Consider the following 20,898-nt stretch of genomic DNA (forward strand, 5'->3'; position numbering starts at 1 on the left):
TACATGGAAACTGCTGCTAGCTTTGGAATTGAGAAGGAAGTGCTGCTTGAGATTTCTGACCTAAGAGCGGAAATTTCGCAGACTAATGACTCAATTAGTGATCTTGTTAAGCAAAATATAGCAAAGGAGCTCGTTAAGGTCAAACTCTCGCAAGATGACGTTGAGAAAGTCACACAAATGTGTTTATTCGTCCGTTGTGTTGGGACTTAAGTAGCCACGGACAATTTGTGGATTGTATCGGAGCGCTGGAATCTAAAGTTGATTTCTTGGCACAAGCATTGTCAAACCTAAAGTATGACCTCGATGAAATGTAACAAGCTAGTAAGTCTTCCTGCGTAGTAATTTACCACGTAACTAGTCTGAGTAAAACAACAAGGCATCCTATAAATAATGTGCTAGACTTAATAACAAACAGACTAGGTCTATGATCAGTGTCTGAGTCTGACATTGTGGATGTTAGTATTTTGGGAAAACCCAGTAGTAGCAGAATCCCCCCAGTTGAAGTCGGATTTAAAATCTCAACAGTTGCATGAGAAATATTGAAAAATCGGAGCAAGCTGAAAGGATCGCAATGTTTTGTAAATGAAAGCCTTACTCATGGTAGACAGGAAGTTCTAAATGCTGCTAGGGATGTAGTGGGCATGAGAAATGCTTGGTCAGTGCAGGGACGTATCTTTGCAAAGTCTGGCGATCAAGTAGTTAGAATTAAGGACCTATCAGAAGTTGTCTTGCTGAGCCATCTTCAAGAAGCCAGGGTTCCGGCCAACAGACAGGAGAGTGACTAAACTGTTTTGGTGACGGTAGACTGAACTTTTTGTTTCAAAATGTCTCGGCTGACTCATGGACTATCTGATCTTCCAGGAAATTACTTTAATTTAGCTAATGTATGTGGACGAGGCCTTTGTGAACGTGATGGTGGGAATGAAAAGTGAGTTAAGATATGAATATTCCTGTTTCTAAGTATATTGATCCCTGTGATCTGAGGCGAATTAAATCATCGAATGATCTTGTCGTAGCCACGTATAATTGTCAGGGGCTTGAAACTGCGTTTGATACACTACTTAACACAGTTATTGAAAGTAATCTTTATTTTGATGTAATATCTAACTGAGACTTTCTTGAGTGAATTTTCACCTTTAAGTTTGTATTCATTAGGAGGCTATTCTTTTTATTATAAAAATAGAACGCAGATGAGGAAAAATGGATTAGGAATTTATGTGCAGGATGATATTTCTGTAGCTGTAGAAGATACTTTAGGTGTCTGTGTTGAAGGTTGGTTTTAGTCTTTTGTTGTTAATTTAAAAAAAATATGATGTTGACATTTTGATTGCTATTATTTACAGGGCACCTAGTTCTAACCCCATAGAAACGTCTCAGCATTTTGAGAATCTTTGTCAGAATTTAGGGTCGTGTAAAAAGCCGTGTTTGCTAATGGAAAATTTTTAGCCATAACTTGTTGGAGCTAGGAAGTAATATGAGTGCGGAATTTTTAACAACTATGCTATCATTTAGGTTTTTTTCTGTCGATTAACATCCTCACACGAATTACAGAACGCACGGCCACCCTTATTGATAACATAATAATTAGTGAAGATATTTATCACCGGCTGAAATCATCAAATGTGCTAATTGCGCCAGGTCCGGATCATCACCTTGCATTTGCAACTGCGTCGTTAAGCGATTTACCATCATATCCAAATGACCAGCATAAAGTTGAAGACTAAATATTTGTTTTCAATAAACTACATTTTAATAAATTAAAAGATCATTTAGGAAAACTAGAATGGAGCAATGTTTTGAGTCAGAATGACCCTGAAGTAAGATATATTTTGTTTTCTGATAAGATTCGTGAACCAATGCACAAGTGTTGTAAGATTGAAGGACCACATGAGAATAGATCGAGAAAGAAAAACAATTTTAAACCTCCGTGGTTAACAAGGGAATTACAGAACATGCAACGTAGAAAATTATTAATCGAATTTTGAGGCCAAATGAACATAAAGATAATGAGATCCCTAAGGAGATAGTTAATCCGAATGGGGAAAGAATAGGAAATTATCAATCTATAGCTGATAGTTTTTGTAAATTTTTTTTTTACTGAGATTGGTCAAAATATATCATCACTATTTGATAATGTTATTAATATCATAGGCAGCGCGCTAGTGCTGCCTGAGTAAAGAACGATGTGGGCACAATGTGTTTTTTTTTCTCCATCCGGGCACTTCGTATCGAAGGAGTTGTCGTAGAAAGTTCGAAAAGGGCTCATTCGATTGGAAATTGGAGTGGCCAGTGCCCTATTTAATAGTCGAAAGTGATTGGAGGGCAACTAGTCTACCCCCCAAGCCAATCAAATCACATCCAATAAAAATTTTGAGATAGCCAATTTGCTCAGTGTAGTTGATTTCCACATAGAAAATATGTTTTTGAGGAAGACACTCCCCCACAAAGCTTGGGGCAAGGGTTTTAAGTTATGCCCTGAGGGCATATAAGGTTTTTAAAGAAGGCATTGTCGTCGAAACTTCAAAAAAAGCTCATTCGATTGGAAATTCAAAGGGCTAGTGCCCTTTTTAATAGTCGAAACTGATTAGAGGGTAACTAGCCCGCCGCCCAACCCCATCATTCCCCCAAACACATCCAATAAAAATTTTGAAATAGCCATTTTGTTCAGCGTAGTTGATTTCCAGATAGAAAATATATTTTTGAGGAGGACAATCCCCCATAACCCTCAGGGCAAGGATTTTAAGTTATGCCCTGGGGGCATATAAGGTTTTATTTGAAATCTTTGTCATAAAAACTTGAAAAATGGCTCATTTAATTTGAAATTCAAAGGGATAGTACCCTTTTTAATAGTCGAAAGTGATTTGAGGGCAACTAAAGCCCCTCTCACGCCCACCTTTTCCCCAAACACATCCAATCAAAATTTTTAGATAGCCATTTTATTCAACGTAGTTGAAAGTTTTGGAAATTAGGTCTTGAAGGATGGTAACCCCTCCCCTCACAGCCCTCAGGGCAAGAGGTAAGTTTTGTCCTGGGGCATATAAATTTTTTATTGAAAGCGTTATCGTAGAAACTTCAAAAGGGCTTATTCAATTGGAAATTGAAAGGGCTAGTGCCTTTTTTAGGTCTTTAAGAATGACAACCCCCCCCCACAGCCCTCAAGGAAAGTGTTATTATTCATGCCCTAGGGGTATATAAAGTTTGAATCGAATCTTTGTCGTAGAAACTTGGAGAGGGGCGCATTTAATTGGAAATTGAAAGGGTTAGTACTTTTATTAATAGTCGAAAGTGATTGAAGGGCAACTAAGCCCCCTCTCACGCCCACCTTTTCTTCAAACACATCCAATAAATATTTAAATAGCCATTTTATTCAACGTAGTTGAAAGTTTCGGAAATTAGGTATTTAAGGATAACAACCCCTCCCCCCCCACAGCCCTCAGGGCAAGGGTTGTAAGTTATGCCCTGGGGGCGTATAAGGTTTTTATTGAAAGCGTAGAAACTTCAAAAGGCTTATTCAATTGGAAATTGAAAGGGCTAGTGCATTTTTTAATAATTGAAAGTGATTGGAAAGCGACTAACGCCCCTCTCACGCCCACCTTTTCCCCAAGCACGTCCAACCAAAATTTCTTGATAGCCACTTAATTGAACGTAGTTGAAAGTTTTGGAAATTAGGTCTTTAAGGATGATAACCCCTCCCCCCCACAGCCCTCAGGGCAAGAGGTAAGTTTTGCCCATGGGGTATATAAATTTTTTATTGAAAGCGTTGTCGTAGAAACTTCAAAAGGGCTCATTCAATTGGAAATTGAAAGGGATAGTGCCTTTTTTAATAGTTGGAAGTGATTGGATAGGGATTAACGCCCCTCTCTCGTCCACCATTTTCCAAAACACATCCAATCAAAATTTTGAGATATCCATTTTGTTCAACGTAGTTGAACGTTCTGGAAATTAGGTCTTTTAGGATGATAACCCCCTCAGAGCCCTCATTGCAAGTGTTATAAGTTATACCCTGGGGGGATATAAGGCTTATATAGAAAATTGGTGTATAAATCATAGGCAGCGCGATCGCGCTGCCTAAGTAAAGAACGGGGACACTCAAGAACGAGACAAGAAACGGGGACTAAGTAAAGAGGAGGACAACCTCCCTCCAAAACCCTCGGGGCAAGGGTTTTAGTTATGGCCTGGGGGCATATAAGAACGATGTTGGCACAATGTATTATTTATTAATGTTTTCCTTTAGAGCAGGGCACTTCGTATCGAAGAAGCTGTCGTAGAAACTTCGAAAATCGCTCATTCATTTGGAAATTGGAGTGGCTTGTGCCCTTTTTAATAGTCGAAAGTGATTGGAAGGCAACTAGCACCCCCTTCCACGCCCACTATTTCCCGAAACACATCCAATCAAAATTTTGAGATAGTCATTTTGTTCAGCGTAATTGATTTCCAGATAGAAATTATGTTCTTGAGGACAGTCCCCCACAGCCCTGAGGGTAAGGGTTGTAAGTTATGCCCTGGGGGCATATAAGGTTTTATATGGAGGGCGTTGTCGTAGTAACTTTAAAAAAGGCTCATTAGATTTGAAATTCAAAGGGCTAGTGCTCTTTTTAATAGTCGAAAGTGATTAGAGGGCAACTAACCCGCCTCTCACGCCCACCTTTTCCCCAAACACATCTAATGAAAACTTTGAGATAGCCATTTTATTCAACGAAGTTTTAAGTTCTGGAAATTAGGTCTTTGAGGAAGACCTAATAGGAAGACCACGCCCACCATTTCCCCAAGCACATCCAATAAAGATTTTGAGATAGCCATTTTGTACCACGCAGTTCAAAGTTCAGGAAATTATACCTTTGAGCAGGACACTCCCCCTAGGTCTTCAGGGCAAAAGTTATAAGTTATGCCCTGGGGACATATAAGGTTTTTATTGAAATCTTTGTCGTATAAACTTGAAAAAGGGCTCATTCGATTGGAAATTCAAAGGGCTAGTGCCCTTTTTAATTGTCGAAGGTGATTTAAGGGCAACTAACCCCCCTCTCATGCCCATCTTTTCTCCAAACACATCCAATAAATATTTAAATAGCCATTTTATTCAACGTAGTTGAAAGTTTCGGAAATTAGGTCTTTAAGAATGACAACCCCTCCCCCCACAGCCTTCAGGACAAGGGTTGTAAGTTAGGCCCTGGGGGCATATAAGGTTTTTATTGAAAGCGTAGAAACTTCAAAAGGGCTCATTCAATTGGAAATTGAAAGGGCTAGTGCCTTTTTTAATAGTTGAAAGTGATTGGAGAGCGACTAACTCCCCTCTAACGCCCACCATTAGCCCAAACATATCCAATCAAAATTTTGAGACATCCATTCTGTTCAACGTAGTTGAAAGTTCTTGAAATTAGGTCTTTTAGGATTATAACCCTCTCAGAGCCCTCAGTGCAAAGGTTGTAAGTTGTGCCCTGGGGGCATATAAAGTTTATATAGAAAGTTGTTATAGAAATTTCAAAAAGGGCTCAATGGATTGGAAAATGAAATTGCCCTTTTTAATAGTCGAAAGTGAGTGGAGAGTAATTAACCCCCCTCTTACGCCCACCATTTCCCCAAAAACATTCAATCAAAGTTTAGAGGTATCCAATTTGTTCAACGTAGTTGAAAGTTCTGGAAATTATGTGTTTAAGGATGACAAACCCCTCAGAGCCCCAAGGGCAAAGGTTGTAAGGTCTGCCCTGGGGTATATAAGGTTTTTATAGATAGAGTTGTCGTAAAACTTCAAAAGGGGTTGGAGGGTTACTAACCCCCCTCTCACGCCCACCATTCCTCCAAACACATCCAATCAAAATTTTCAGATAGCCATTTTGTTCAACTTAGCAAAAAGTTCTGAAAATTAGGTCTTTGAGAATAACACCCCCCTTCAGCACTCAGGGCAAGGGTTGTAAGATATGCCCTGGGGGCATGCAAGATTTTTATAGAAAGTTTTGTAGTAAAAACTTCAAAAGGGATCTTTTGATTGGAAATTGAAAGGGCTAAGGCCATTTTTAATAGTTTAAAGTAAATGGAGAGCGACTACCGCTCCTCTCATGCCCACCATTTCCCCAAACACAATCAATCAACATTTTGAGACAGCCGTGTTGTTTATCGTAGTTGAAAACTCTAGAAATTTGGTTTTAGAGGATAACAAACACCCTGAAAGACCTAAAGATAAGGGATGTAATTTATGCACTGTTGACATATAAGGTGTTTATAGAAAGCGTTGTCGTTTCCAAAAGGGCTCATTAGATTGGAAATCGAAAGTCCTAGTGCCCTTTTTAATAGTCGAAAGTGAATGGAAGGTTTGACATTTTTATAGTAAAGATAGAATTGGGTATAATGTATTATTTTTTGTTGTTGTTGTTGTTTAGACCAGGGCACTTCGTATCGAAGGAGTTGTGGGAACTTCGAAAAGGCCTCATTCAATTGAAAATATAAACGACTGATGCCCTTTTTAATAGTCGAAAGTGATTTGACGGAAACTAATCCCCCTTTCACTCCCACCCTCCCACGCCCACCCTCCCAAGCCAACCCTCCCATTTCTGCTTTTAAAATTTAACCAGATCAAAATTGCGTAAGTGTATCCAAGCTATCAAAGAAAGTAAACAGATTTTTTTGCGAATGGTATCAAGTTTTCCATTTTAGATCAGCTAGAAGAGGTATGAAACTAAATTAAACAGTATTATCTGTGTCCAGATTTTTAAAAGGGTATATGTTGTTAAAAATTGCTGAAAATTTTTCTCCAGCATACAAATAGCAGGCCAAGCTATAAAGTCTTAAAAAAACGAAAAGATTTGAAGTAATATTTTCTCTTTCCCTGAAAAGACTATGTCAATATAAAACGAACAGAAATTAATTAAAAAAACTTTTTCCAAAAAATAAGTTTTTCAAAGAAAAGTAAAGAAATACATTAAACAAAAAATTAGCAAAAAAAAAATCAAATAATCTACCAAGCGTTAAACTACCACAAATCAGCATCGATAAATAAATGAAACCCAAAACGAACAAAAATTACAATAATTAACCGAGTCAAACTCAAAACGAGCAGAGATTAACATAAGTTGGGCTCAAAACCCTTATGCCTTCCCAAGGCCAGAACAAAATTTGCACTTTACTGAAAAAATACAAATGAATGTGCATTGTCAGTTTAATTTACATATACTGATATTTAGTAATCAAAATGTTATTATTATTTGATTTATTAAAGTTATAAAAGTAAAAACATTTAAATTTTTTTTCAGTAAAGTGCAAATTTTGTTCTGGCCTTGGTAAGGCATAGGGGTTTTGCGCCCAACTTATGTTAATTTCTGCTCGTTTTGAGTTTGACTCGGTTAATAATTGTATTTTCTGTTCGTTTTGGGTTTCATTTATTTATCGATGCTGATTTGTGGTAGTTTCACGCTTGGTAGATTATTTGATTTGATTTTAGCTCATTTCTTGTTTAATGGAGTTCTTTACTTTTCTTTGAAAAACTTAGTTTGTGGAAAAAGTTCTTTTTAATTAATAGAAGAAGAAAGTCAAATTTCTTCAAATTTTGGTAATAATGGTAGTATTTTTGTTTTTGAACCGGTTTCCACAAATGATTTCAAGAAGATCGTGAATGCTTTAGGACCATCAGAGGCTCCTGGAATTGAGCACATGCCGAAACGAGTTCTGAGACATGTATTGCCGTTGATATCTCATATTTTGATTTTTTTAATCAATTTGTCTTATCAAAAAGGAATTGTTCCAAAAGGTCTAAAGAAAAGCCGTATTATACCTTTATATAAGTATGGAAATAAGGAAGAGATAAATAATTACCGGCCTATATCAATTCTACCACTCATTTTGAAGATTTTTGAAAAATAATGCATGATAAAACTAGTAAATTTGCGGAAGAAAATGAAATAATACCACCTGGCCAATATGGATTTCGGAAAGGGTATTCGACGGATTATGCGATTTCGCATTTTATTTGTAAAGTGAAAGACTTCCTAGATGCGGGTTTTTATGCCTCAGCTTTATTTGTTGACCTGTCGAAAGCATTTGATACAGTAAACCATAATCTTTTAGTTAGAAAGTTAAAGAATACAAATTGCCACTGTGAATTGTTTGTTGGATTGAGTCGTATCTATCAGATAGGTCACAGGTGGTTATATTTGGACCAAAACTATCATGAGAGCACCTAATAACTTGCAGAATTCCACAGGGGTCAATTTTAGGGCCGCTCTTTTACCTCGTTTATTCCGAGGTATAGGAAATTTGATGTAAAATTGTTTGACAATATCATTCGCAGATGTTACAGTTTTATTATTCGAGCTTTAAGTGTTAAAACCCTTTTTAAGATCATGGATTGAACGTTGAATGATCTAATAAAACATACGAGGACTAACCGTTTATTGATTAATATTAAAAAAAACAAATTACATGATTTTCTAATATTAAAAAGGTAAACACTGAACTATCTTTAACAGCTGATGGATATTTGATAGATAGGGTCATGGAAAGAACAATTAAATTCAATATCTATAAAATCTATGTCTATAATATATTATAATATATATTATGTCTATAATATGATAATTCAATATCTATAATATATCTATATATCTATAAAAATTGCGAGAGGAGCTGGGATTTTGTATAGACTGAAAAATTTCCTTCCGCAAAAAGTTTTGCGAACCCTTTATTTTACTCTTGTTTATCTTATTTTCAGTATATTTGTTACGTTTGAGGTAATTCTTTCTGTTATAATTTAAAGAGAATTCATACCTTAGAAAATAGAGCTGTAAAGTCAATTTATTTTAATAAACTTAATACTAAAGAAATTTTTCTTAAATTTCAGTTACTAACTGTAAGACAAGTTTGCCAGCTCCAAACTGCTGTATTTATGTATAAAAACTTTAATAACCAGGCACCCCCAGGACTAACACAACCTGTCCTTTTTCATTTATCGTCATATTATCATGCTTATCCAACTTCGTCATCTACACATTTTTCTCTTATCTTGTATATTTGTCACACGCAAAGAGCAGCTTTTTCTATCAAATAAGTTGGTGTGAAACTATGGAACAGTATTCCGCTGGTAATAAAAGATTCTGTTTCAGCTCCCTCATTTCGTTACAATTATAAAAAACATCGTCTGTCTACTAGTACAAATGAGTAATATTTAGGAGGATTCTCTCTTTTTTCTCTTTTTTTTATGTAGTACACAGTGCATTTTTTTCAGTATTCTTTCTTTTTCAAAATTTAACACTTTGTTGTTTTGTCAATAATCAGTGATATATTAATATGAATACTCGAGTTCTCCAGGGGTTGCATTTAGGCCCTAGGGATCATTGATCAGTCCCTGGGGTTGTGTTTTATTTGTGTGTTTATATTCAATAAAGTCAAAGTTCAAAATTCAAAGTTTTTCGAATGACTTGTGACTCCATAAATGGCAAATTCATTTACTTCATGAGAGCTTTCAAATGTAAAGAGTGCTTGAAATATACCGTGATTTTGTGTCGACTTGACAAGAGCTTTTGAAGATATTATTGTTAGTATTTAAGCCCTTTGTGTTTCCAAATGTCCTCACAATCAAACACGTACGGTGAAACCACGTTATTTTCATGATTTTTGTTTCCATATGTCAGCATAATGCTTGTATTATTCACCTTTTTCTTAGTGTTTTGGCAAATTTGGCCTCCCTGCAGCGAAATTGCCCGTCTACGCGCTTCTTCTCAATTCGTTTCTTCTCCTGTTCAAATCTAGTATTTAAGGAGGAGATCAGTTGTAAGTTAAAGACGGATTTTTTCCCAAATCTTGACAAGTCAGGTCCAATAGTGCAGTTAAAACACTTTCTGAGGTACGACCTAGTATCTACGGAATAAATGCAGGTTTCACCGAGTTTTAACCGCCCAAACCTACTGCAGATATACTAAAGTTATATGACCTAGTATTTACGTCCTGAAGAGAACCAGGTAACAAGACGTAGAAAAAACTAGACTTCACAAAACCTATTGACGAAACTCTGGTATTTCATCTATTTCTCCCGTTCAAAAATGAAAAAGAAAATCGCAATTTTACGAATTTGTCAAAAACTAGAAAAACATGCTAGGATTTGGCAGAGAACAACCGAGCTAGTATTGTTAAAGTAATTGTTTGTTAAAGTCATTTGTTTTTTTTTAGAACCATCAAGCATGGTGGGGCTTTACATGACAGAGGAAGAAATGAACAAACTTGCTGCAAAAATCCTCAAAGCAGAGCTGATGGGTCGAACAGTAAGTATTTTTAGTATGATTTTTATCATCACATTTGTGTGTAATAATAGCTCATCATAAATTGAGGTGCAACTGTATCGATAAACTTGTAGCCCCTAGTGCTGGGGAACATTGTTGCTTTTGCTGAGCAAAATGTAAGTAAAAATATGCATGTACGTTTTTACTGCAATAATGTCAGTTATCACGCTAAAAAAATTAAAAGGTTATTAAAAATTCCTTACATTGATGTAGTCTTCTCAGTTATCAGAACGAAAAGTATATATATTTTTATAAATAATGTATACGGTATACGACGTATGGAATATGGTATGTGGTGTATATGGTGAACAAACATTTGGCACAGGTACTTTTCGGACTAAAATAAAAATACAGATAAGATTTCATGTCCTACCAGTATTGGAGAGTGGACCTCGGTAGAAATGTTCCGGGGATGGAGTCACATATGCGAAAAAAAGTGATTTTTTTGGCAAAATTCTTTCTGTGAATGGTGTTACTGAGTAATTGTAAGAAATGCTGCATTCATGTGTGCAGGTATATGCTCACAACAATTATTGTTTCAGATTATTTAGAGGCTTTGTGAAAAAAATATACATTTAATAACCCTTTTTACAAGCACTTCACAATTCACAATTGTAAGCACTTCACAATTGTAACAGAAGAAGAGAAGATGGAGAAAAAACTGCCAGATTTAGGGGGAGCGGGAATCGTACATTGTGTCTCACAAGGAGGGGGGAGCCTACATGAGTTTTCTATTACTTGATAGCTCAGATTACACTACAGAAAAAGATCTTTGGTGACGCTTAGAAAGGGAGGAGTTTTCACAGGAATGCCTATTCATTGAAATTCGCTCGTAGCTAAAGAAAACTTCTTAAACGAACTTTTTGGCATGCTGACCAAATGGTCTGGGTTGTGCAGGTAGTGATCTCCTCTTTCACTGCATTCGGCCGTGAGTGCCATGCGTGTTTAGGGGGAAATCCTCTGAGGCTTTGCGTGTTTTTCCCCCCTGATTGTTCCAGGTACCTATTTGGAGCTGGGTTGACTCTAGCTGAACCTACAGAGTCACACCATTGACGTAAATAACGATTGTTTGTCACACCATTGACCCCTGTTCTCAGGATTTCAATTCCAGTGCGTTAACTACTCAGCTAGGACGGCTCGAAGGGATGTAGCTAAAGGGTAAGGTATGTTTTAGGGATTGCCCTTTAGTTTTTGAAATTAAGGGCATGAAATGAAGCGGTATTTTTTGTTATAACCCTTGAGAAAATTATACTATCATGATATCCCTCTTGTATTATACATTTGTATTATAAATTAATGTAAATATATTATAAATTAAACAGTTTGGTATTATAAACTATCCTGTAAAATAAAGTTGTTGAACAAAATGTTAAATCTGTAAATTATAGCAGCGTTTGGCGTGAAGATCTTCTTCGTGATGTTTATTTAATGTTCTTTTTGTTTCTAGTTTTCCTGGATAAGTCAACTTACTTTCGTTCAGCAAAATTAATCTGAAATTAAAGAAAAGAAAATGAAATCTCAGTTTTGAGATGGAAATTTTCTGTGTTCCATGAACGTTTCTTTTAGAAATGTATATGACGATTGTGGTAATTTATCCCCCATTCCCGACTTTATTTCAAGATATGAAAAAACTTTTGTTACCCTGCATTGTAAATTTTTTTTTATTAAATCATCCCAACAGCTTCCTTCTTTATATTGTCTGTTCCTTCGTTTTCTATTTTTTTTATTTTTATTGATATTTTTGTTTCTTTGTTATGACTAGTGTGTTCCTATCGTACGACGGCTTGACCTAATATTCAACGAATGGAAATTCATTCGATGTTGTTACGCCTTAATGCATTCCTTAAGCAGTTGTTTTCGATGTCAGATTATTTTAGTTTCTTTTCAATTTTTTGGCTTTTTTTTTATATTTTGATCTAAGTTTTGACTCCGACATACAGATTTTATCCATCTGGGCTTGTGAAACACATTTTTTTAAAAATAAATCCTGCTATGTAATCCCTAACTAGCCGCTTTTGAGTATATGGGCTGGATTACTTAACCTAAGTAACCCACTTAGGTTAAGTAACCCATCCTTCCCCTTTTCTCGAATATACTTGAAAAAGTTGTTCATCAACGATTCTACCAGTCTTGACACATCATGGTATCCTTAGTGATACTCAATTTGGATTCCGCAAAAGTCACTCAACTACACATGCGGTGCAGCGCCTATATGTTTTTGTGAATCAGTGTCTTGATAGTGGAAAAATATCTCTCACTGTTGTTATAGATTTTGAAAAGGCATTTGATACGGTTGATTTTAGTATTTTATTAAATAGATTAAACTTTTAGTGGTTAAAGGGGCTTGTTTGAATTGGTTTGAACCTTTTTTAAAGGGGAGGTCAATAAAGGTTGTAATTGATAGTGTAATTTCTAGTCCATATCTTGTGAATTGTAGTGTTCCGCAGGGTTCTGTGCTGGGTCCTCTTTTATATTTGGTTTATAGATAGTATGAGATTTTACCTTCGTGATTCGTGTCTTACGTCTTTCGCGGTTGACTCTGCTATTTCTTTGCGAGGTGTTTCTGTGGATGAGTTAACTAATAATGTAAATATGGTATAAACGATTTAAGTGTGTTTACATCTTTAAGTATGTTGGCAGTTAAAGTAAAAAAGACAAGTTTTATGGTTTTTAGTCGAATTGGTAAGTCCATAGATCTCGGAGGGTGAATTATTTTCTGTCAATTCTCTGGAACATGTTAAATTAATAAGGTATCTAGGTTTTTACCTAGATTGCAATATGTCAAGGAAACGTCACAGTGATGGTGTGGCATCAAAAGTTGCAAGAGGCCATGGAATTACATGTCAACTGAAGCACTTCTTACCGGTCGGGTGATATTGCTTCTTTATCATTCAATTATTGGGCCCTATATATCGTGCGGCTTTATGTTATGGGCTAGCAATTTTTGGGTTATTTTAGGCTTGTACAGGTATTACAGAGTAAGGCAGTCCGTTTGATAGGGGGCTACGTTAAAGAAACTAATAATACTGTAGCTTGTTTTTAGGAAATTAAAGGTGATGAATGTGGGACAAGTATGTCTATTAGACTGTGTCTTTTACTTGCCAGTATCTTCATGAATCGTCTTCATCGGTGTCCTCATATTTTTTTCGACCTAATAGTTATTTGCATGATTATTATGCAATGAATGCTAATAAACTGGTAGCAGAGTATAGGAGTGGAAGTCGAACTGAATTTCAAATGAAACATCTGGGACAGGGGGTATGGAATTCCCTCCCAGATAGTGTTAAGGCGGCTGAACACCAGCATTTGTTTAAAAAAAAGTAAAACTTTTTTTGTTTTGGGGGTGAGGAAGCATGATTCAGAGAGTGAAGATATACGTTATTATTTATTTTATATTGCTATTATCTTCTTTTTCCCCCTTTTTCTTTTTTTTTCTGTGTTTTATGTGATTGTTCATCAGTTTGTGTGAAAACGAAGTTTAAAAATTACTTAGACATTTAAAAGTTATTTTTTTAAGTATGTGAAATAGTTTGTGGTAACCGCCCAGTGCCAGTGCTTTTATGTCTGCCCATCGGCGATTACCTACTGATCATGTTTAAATAGGTCGTTTCGTAATAAATTAATATAATCTAAGCCCTACTGAAGGTCCAAGGTATCATGAACAGTTCATTGCATCAAATAAACTCTTGTGCAGGAAAGCGAAATTAAAACAAAAATAAATTCTTCTGTATATGCGGAGGGTGCCCCTTCCTAAGCCCTTGCTCTTAACGCTTAAGTCTTAAAACTCTTTAAAATCATTCAAAATCAACGGGCCTTGTCTTTAAGTAGTCTTTCCTAAAGAATTAAGACAAAAAGTCAAACTATAGCGTAAAGAGCGAGGATTGAGGAAGGGACAGCCCCCCTCATATACAGAATCATTTCTGTTTTTTTTAAGTTTTAATGTTGATCTTTACTTTCAGTTGAAAAAGCTTTTTTTTTTAAACCAATTTCTCACTGTTTTGCAAATCATGCTAGGAAATCCCCTTCCTTCCTCCCAACCTCATTTGATATTTCTCCTTTAAAATTCCCCCGGAGACTTTCCTCCTGACAGAAAATTCTCCTCATGGCAAATCCTCCCCCCCCCCGCAGAAAGTTACCCCGAAAAATTTCACATTTTTTCCAACAACAAACACTATATGGAAACAATATGGGCACTTACAGCCCTTTCCCCAGGGGCTATAGAGGGTCGTGCCATATCCAAAAGCGTAGTTATTGGTATAGTTATTGGACCTTTCAACTATGCTGAATTAAATAGAATTTTGGTCAGATGCCTCTGGGGAAAAAATGTGCTTGGAAGGGGAGCTAGGTGTCCTCCAATCTTTTTAGTCACCTAGAAAGGCCTCTAGAACTTCTGACTTGTGTTCGAATAAGCTCTCTCCCTATCTTGTAGGACCATTGGTTCGGTATAGTCACTCCTGGGGAAAAAAATAAAAAAAAAAAAAAAAAAAAAAAACAAATAAAGACACATCTGTCGTCTTTCTTATGCCAAAGAAAACCAAATTCCACTTTTTTTTTAAATAGTAGCTTGAAACATCTACTGCAGAATTCTCTTATATACTGAATCTGATGATGTGATTTTCGGTACGACTTTTTTGGGTGTGTCCCCCTCTTTTTCGAAAATCAGGCAAATTTCCTCTGGCTTGTAGCTTTTGATGGGCAAAACTAAACTTGATGAACTGAATATCTGGAATCAACACTAAAACTTATTCGTTTGATGTATCTATTGTTATGGAAATTCCGTTTTTTTTAGAGTTTTGGTTACTACTGGCCCGAGTCACTCCTTACTTACAATTCGTTACCACTAACTGTTTGATTTACCTGCCTTCAGCTTACTGGTATATTTGTGTTTAGATTTGTATTCAGGTTACATAAATGTCTGCCTTAATCATGCTTCAAAGAAACCTTAGTTAATAGCTTTTCATTTGTGTGAATGAAATGGTGACCTAGTTCATCCAATGAGTTCCATGGCTGTCCTTTGATCAATTGCAGGGAAAAGGGAATTTAATATAAATTAATAGGGTTTATTGAAGTGTAGTATTTTTCGAGGGTTATTGTTTATAACGCAATTAAAATTATGGATGTTCCCACAACTTGAGTTTATATAATTTAGATTTTAGAGAGATTAAATGCATGAGTGGCTTATCTTTGTATGATTTTAGTTCAGTAGGAATAGTATTGGAACTGGAATGATTTTTGTTTTAAATCGTATGTAAAGGATGCATAATCAGCGTACCAAAAATATACATCTACACTGTTTCGCAAAATACACTTTTTTTGCCGCTATCTTCAAAAGACTCAAAGAACTTATTTTTTTAGTCAAAAAACAACCAGGAATGGCATCAGTGTACAGGATCTGTTTTAGGTTGTTTTTAGTTATTAACTTTTTTTATGGAAATTCAAAAAGATTATTGATGCGTGAATTTTGGCCAGTCGAAATTCAAAAGTGGCTTTGACACTGAAAATGTAATTTTCTGTACTATTTGGCTAAGTTATGCTGCAATACATGCAACCTTTCACACTTGAACAAACCTTTTCGCATTAAACTAACGTAAAAGTCCGTAAAACCATCATAATTATCGTTGAAAATTGTCGTAATCGTGAAGAGCAAACAATTCAAAAATTAAAACATGGAATGGATATAGATTTTAGTTAGATCGAGCTTGGAACGTTTTCTGCGAAAAGTTTGCTAATTTATTTTCGAAGTTTATTAATTGCTCGTCCAATTCTACTATTTGTTGTTACTATGTACACTTTACCATTACGTAACATAAAAATAAGTAAAAACTTTATATTTATATAGAATTAATTAGAAATAAAATAAAATTTATTAAAAAAGGTTCTAAACCCCTATGCTTTCTAAAAGCCAGAATATAATTTGTACTTTACTGAAAAAAAATTCAAATGAATTTACTGAAAAAAATGTGCATTGTCAGTTTAATATACATTTACTCATATTTATTCCTTAAAATCTTAATTAACTTTTGATTTCTCAAAGTTATAAAAATGAAAACATTTAAAAGATTTTTTTTTTTTAGTAAAGTACAAATTATATTCTGGCTTTTAGAAAGCATAGGGGTTTAGAACCATACTCATATTAATTTCTGCTCGTTTTGAGTTTGACTGTTATTCATTTTAATTTCTGTTTGTTTTGGGTTTCATTTATTTATTGATACTGATTTGTGGTAGCTGTATGCTTAGTAGATTATTTGATTCTATTTTGTTCATTTTTGGTTTAGTGAAGTTCTTTACTTTTTTTTTTTTTGAAAAACTTATTTTGTGGAAAAAGTTTTTTTAATTAACTTCTGCTCGTTTCATATTGACATTGTCATTTTCAGGGGAAAAAGACTGAGCTTTTTCTAAAGTTAAACAACCATCCCTTCCACAAAAATCTTAAATACCGCCTGGGCGTAACTTACAACCCTTGCACCTAATCTCTGGGGTTTGTTTCAACCCCAAAAGAATTGTTATATGATATTTAACTATTTTCAATAGAATGGCTATCTCAAAATTTCTATAAGATGCATTTTGGGACAATACGACGTGTGTGTGTGTGTGTGTGTGGGAGGGGGTAGCTACCCTACGATTACTTTGAAAGAGCACTTATTATCAATCCAATGAGGCCCCTCCGAAGTTTATATGACCATGCTTTCTATGAAAACCTTATATACCCTCAGGGTATAACTTAAAACCCTTGTCCTGAAGACTGGGGGATTTTTTATCGTCAAAGACATAATTTTCCGGCTTTTCAAATTCGTTTAACAAAATGGCTATCTCAAAATTTTGATTAGAAGTGTTTGGGGAAATGATGGGCGTGGTTTGGGTCCATTTATTTTCAAATTATATATACATAATATACATAGTATACCAATATCTGGCAGAGAGACAAGCTTGTTTTGCACAAATAAAACAACTAAAGTAATAAATAACGGAATATATGGATGATTACTTAAAATAAGAAGAAAAGGAAAAAAAGACATAATAACAATCACTCACCACACCACAGCAGACATCCCACCCGACAATAAACAAACAAAAAAAAATTCAGTTTTTTCAACCAGCAATGGGACAACAAGAGGAAAATAAAAACCCGAGAAAAAGACCCAAAAACAAAACAAAACTTCGAATTGATAATAAAAATAACTATATAGTTACAATAAATAATAACTGTCCAAAAGGAAGGACTTCAACTTATTTTGAGATTCCTAACAACAAATCAAAAGCAGACTCATATTGGTTCCATGCAGCAACCACACTATTTCCTAGAGAAAAATGGGACCTCTCTGAAATTACTAATGGCTAGCGTAGTTTGCGTGTATTGCGAGTTAGGTACAAAGATGGCACAGCAATTCAAAAGAATAGACACATCAAAAAAATAGAAATAGTTAGGCAGTGTCAGGAGATTCTGCCTAACCTTGAATAATAACGAGTGACAAGTAAGAGCCAGTTCAACACGAAGAATGTTAAGTTACTAATATCAGCTCTTTGTGAAGGACTTGATTTGAAGCTATACTGGGGACGGAAGTAAGCCTTTTAAAATACGAAGGGCCTCATTTTGTTGTCTTTGGAGTGTAATAAAATTTGATCTGAAAATATTCAAGTAAATAAATGGACAGTAATTTAGGTAAGAAGGAACAAGTACAAAATAAATAGAACGCATTGCTTCCAGAGGCAAAACGAATTTCATAGAGTTCTAATACCTACATTCCTTTCATGGTTTAATCTTAAATTATTAACATGTGGCTTTCAATTTGAATTCAAGTCAACTAGCATACCTAGGTAACAAAAAATATCAACAGGTGATATCTCTGTACTTGACAGTGAAGACTTAATCAGCTTAAGACCTGGAAGGGATCGTGATGTACGTGAATATGCTATAAAATTGAGTTTTTGAAGTATTCAAAGCTAGCCTATTCTCCGTAAACCATGCTACTAGTTCATCAAATACAAAAGTTAAAGTATGCTTTACACTGTCCTCACCAACCCGAGAAACTGAACAGGCTGTGTCGTCAGTGAATAGTGCGGTCAGCCCCAGGTCCTCAATTGAATTACTAATATCATTAACATAAATTAAAAACAACAGAGGGCCTAGAATTGAACCTTGAGGTACCCCAAAATCATTTGACTGATTTGGAGGCAATGACTTAAAATTGCCCCCATCAATGCACCGAACTCTAAATATGACATGTCTTTCAAATATGACATTATTAAAGCATTAGCTTGACCTAGTATGCCACAATTTGATAATTTTTTATATAAAATTATATGACTTATAGTATCTATCGCTTTCTGGTATATCCACAAATATAGTAGCTGAAGTTTTATCCTTATCCAAGGCTTCATGTATAAACTTGGTTACTGCCAAGATAGGATATACTAGGCGTAATCGATTTAAGTAAATTCGGAGAAGATCCCTTAGTTCCTTCTGATTGTCCATTTTTGAGTTGACGAGGTACCATCATCAATTCAACAGATAACACTAAGGGGAGGAATACGGATCGGTGAGTAGAGGGGGGTAAAAAACTTTTAAAGTCAGCAGAATTTGTTACTAAATTTAGGAATGCCTCTTCCGACGTCTTTTCACCTATGTTGGCGAAGTGATTGTTGAGCATGCTAGCAACGTTAATTTTTTCTCTAACAGCTGTACTACCATCCGGGGGTCATCATCTTATCCGGAAGAGAATTCATCTTTTTGTTGCCGATACGATCATTTATTAATGAGCACACCTTCTTAGGAGATCCATGCGCATTATTGAATGCCTTTAAATAATATTGCTGTTTAGCAGACCATAGAGCTTTGGTTAAGCAATTCTTGTGCACTTTAGAAGAAACTTGATTTATCTCATTTGGATGAGACAAATACTTTTTATACAGCCTTTTCTTTAATTGAATTGACTTTAGTAGTCCTCTTGTAATCCAAGGCTTTTTTGGGTCTATTTTAACGTCTTAAACGTGTTAAATATAAAGGACAAGCTAGATTGAGCACTTTGACCAATTCTTGAACAAAATAATGTGAAGCTTGTTTGTATCCTCACAGTCTAAGCATGGTGAGGGGTCAATTTTAAGCAGCAGTTCATTTTTTAGCTGAACAGATGCAGTGTCTAGTCTTCTAGTCAATTTGCCTTCTTATCACTTGCGACTAGTAAATTAGGCACTAGTCCTCTCAATTTCCAATCTAATGAACCCTTTTTGAAGCTTCTACAACAAAACTTTATATAAAAACCTTATATGCCCCAAGGGCATAACTTACGACCCTTGTCTTAAGGGCTATGGGTGAGCATTGTCATCCTAAAAGACATAATTTCCAGACCTTTCAACTACGTTCAACAACATGTCTATATCGAAGTGTTGATCGGAAATGTGTTTGGGGAAATGATGGGCGTGTGGGGGGGGGGGGGCTTGACTCTCCCTCTGATTACTTTTGACTATTAAAAATGGCAATAGTCCTTTCAATTTCCTACCGAATGAACCCTTTTTGAATTTTTTGCGAAAATGCTTTCTATAAAAACCTTATATGCGCCCAGGGCATAACTTACAACCTTAGCCCTGAGGGCTCGGGGGAGGGGGGGGGGTATTATACTCAAAGACGTAATTTCTAGTCCCTTCAACTACGTTTAACAAAATGGCTATAACATAATGATGTTCAGAATTGTTTGGGGAAATGATGGGCGTTCGGGGGCATTCGAATGCCCTCAAAGACATAATTTTGTCGTCATCAAAGACATAATTTCCGGACCCTTCAACTACGTTGAACAAAATTGCTATCTCAAAATTTTGTCTGAATGTGTTCGGGGAAATGGTGGACATGAGAGGGGGGTTGGTTGCCCTTCAACCGCTTTTCTACTATTAAAAAGGGCAGTAGCCTTTCAATTTCCAATGAAATGAGGCCTTTTTTAAGTTTCTACAACAACGCTTTCTATAAAAACCTTATATGCCCCCAGGGCATAACTTACAACCCTTACCCTGAGGGCTGTGGGGGGATGTCATCCTCAAAGAAATAATTTCTGGACCTTTCAACTACTTTGAACAATAATCGCTATTGGATGTGTTTGGATAAATGGAGGTTGTGGAAGGGGTGTTAGTTTGCTTCCAATCACTTTCGACTATTAAAAAGGGCACTAGCCATTTCAATTTCCAAATAAATGAGCCCTTTTTGAAGTTTCTGCGACAACGCTTTCTATAAAAAAACCTTATATGCCCCCATGGCATAACATACAACCCTTGCCCTGACAGGTGTGGGGGGTTTTAGAACTTTCAACTACATTGAACGAAATGGCTATCTCAAAATTTTGATTGGATGTTTTTGTGGAAATGGTGAGTGGGAGAGGGGGGTTAGTTGCCTCTAAACATTTTTGACTATGAAAAAGGGCACTAGCCCTTTCAATTTTCAATCGAATGAGCCATTTTTGAAGTTTCTACGACTACACTTTCTATAAAAACCCTATATGCCCCCAGGACATAACTTAAAACCCTTGCCCTGAGGGCTTTGAGGAGGGGGGTAATCCTCAAAGACATTTCCAGGGAGCTTTCAACTACGTTGAAAAAATGACTATCTCAAATTTTTGATGGGTTTTGTTTGGGGAAATGATATGCATGAGAG

At 35.8% G+C, this 20,898-nt stretch overlaps 1 protein-coding gene across 1 annotated transcript in view; it reads left to right on the forward strand.

The window, feature by feature from the left end:
• Window positions 1-20,898, forward strand: part of LOC148953338 (pre-mRNA splicing factor cwf19l2) — a 269,907-nt gene that overhangs the window by 37,543 nt on the left and 211,466 nt on the right. The window contains exon 7 of the mRNA XM_089087930.1: window positions 10,153-10,244. Within this exon, the coding sequence (XP_088944056.1) occupies window positions 10,153-10,244 (92 nt within the window). The remainder of the gene's footprint in view (window positions 1-10,152; window positions 10,245-20,898) is intronic.

Source organism: Artemia sp. Qi Xiang Cuo, chromosome 4 (genome assembly GCF_049724085.1).
Source record: "Artemia sp. Qi Xiang Cuo chromosome 4, ASM4972408v1, whole genome shotgun sequence".
Classification (NCBI taxonomy): domain Eukaryota; kingdom Metazoa; phylum Arthropoda; class Branchiopoda; order Anostraca; family Artemiidae; genus Artemia; species Artemia sp. Qi Xiang Cuo.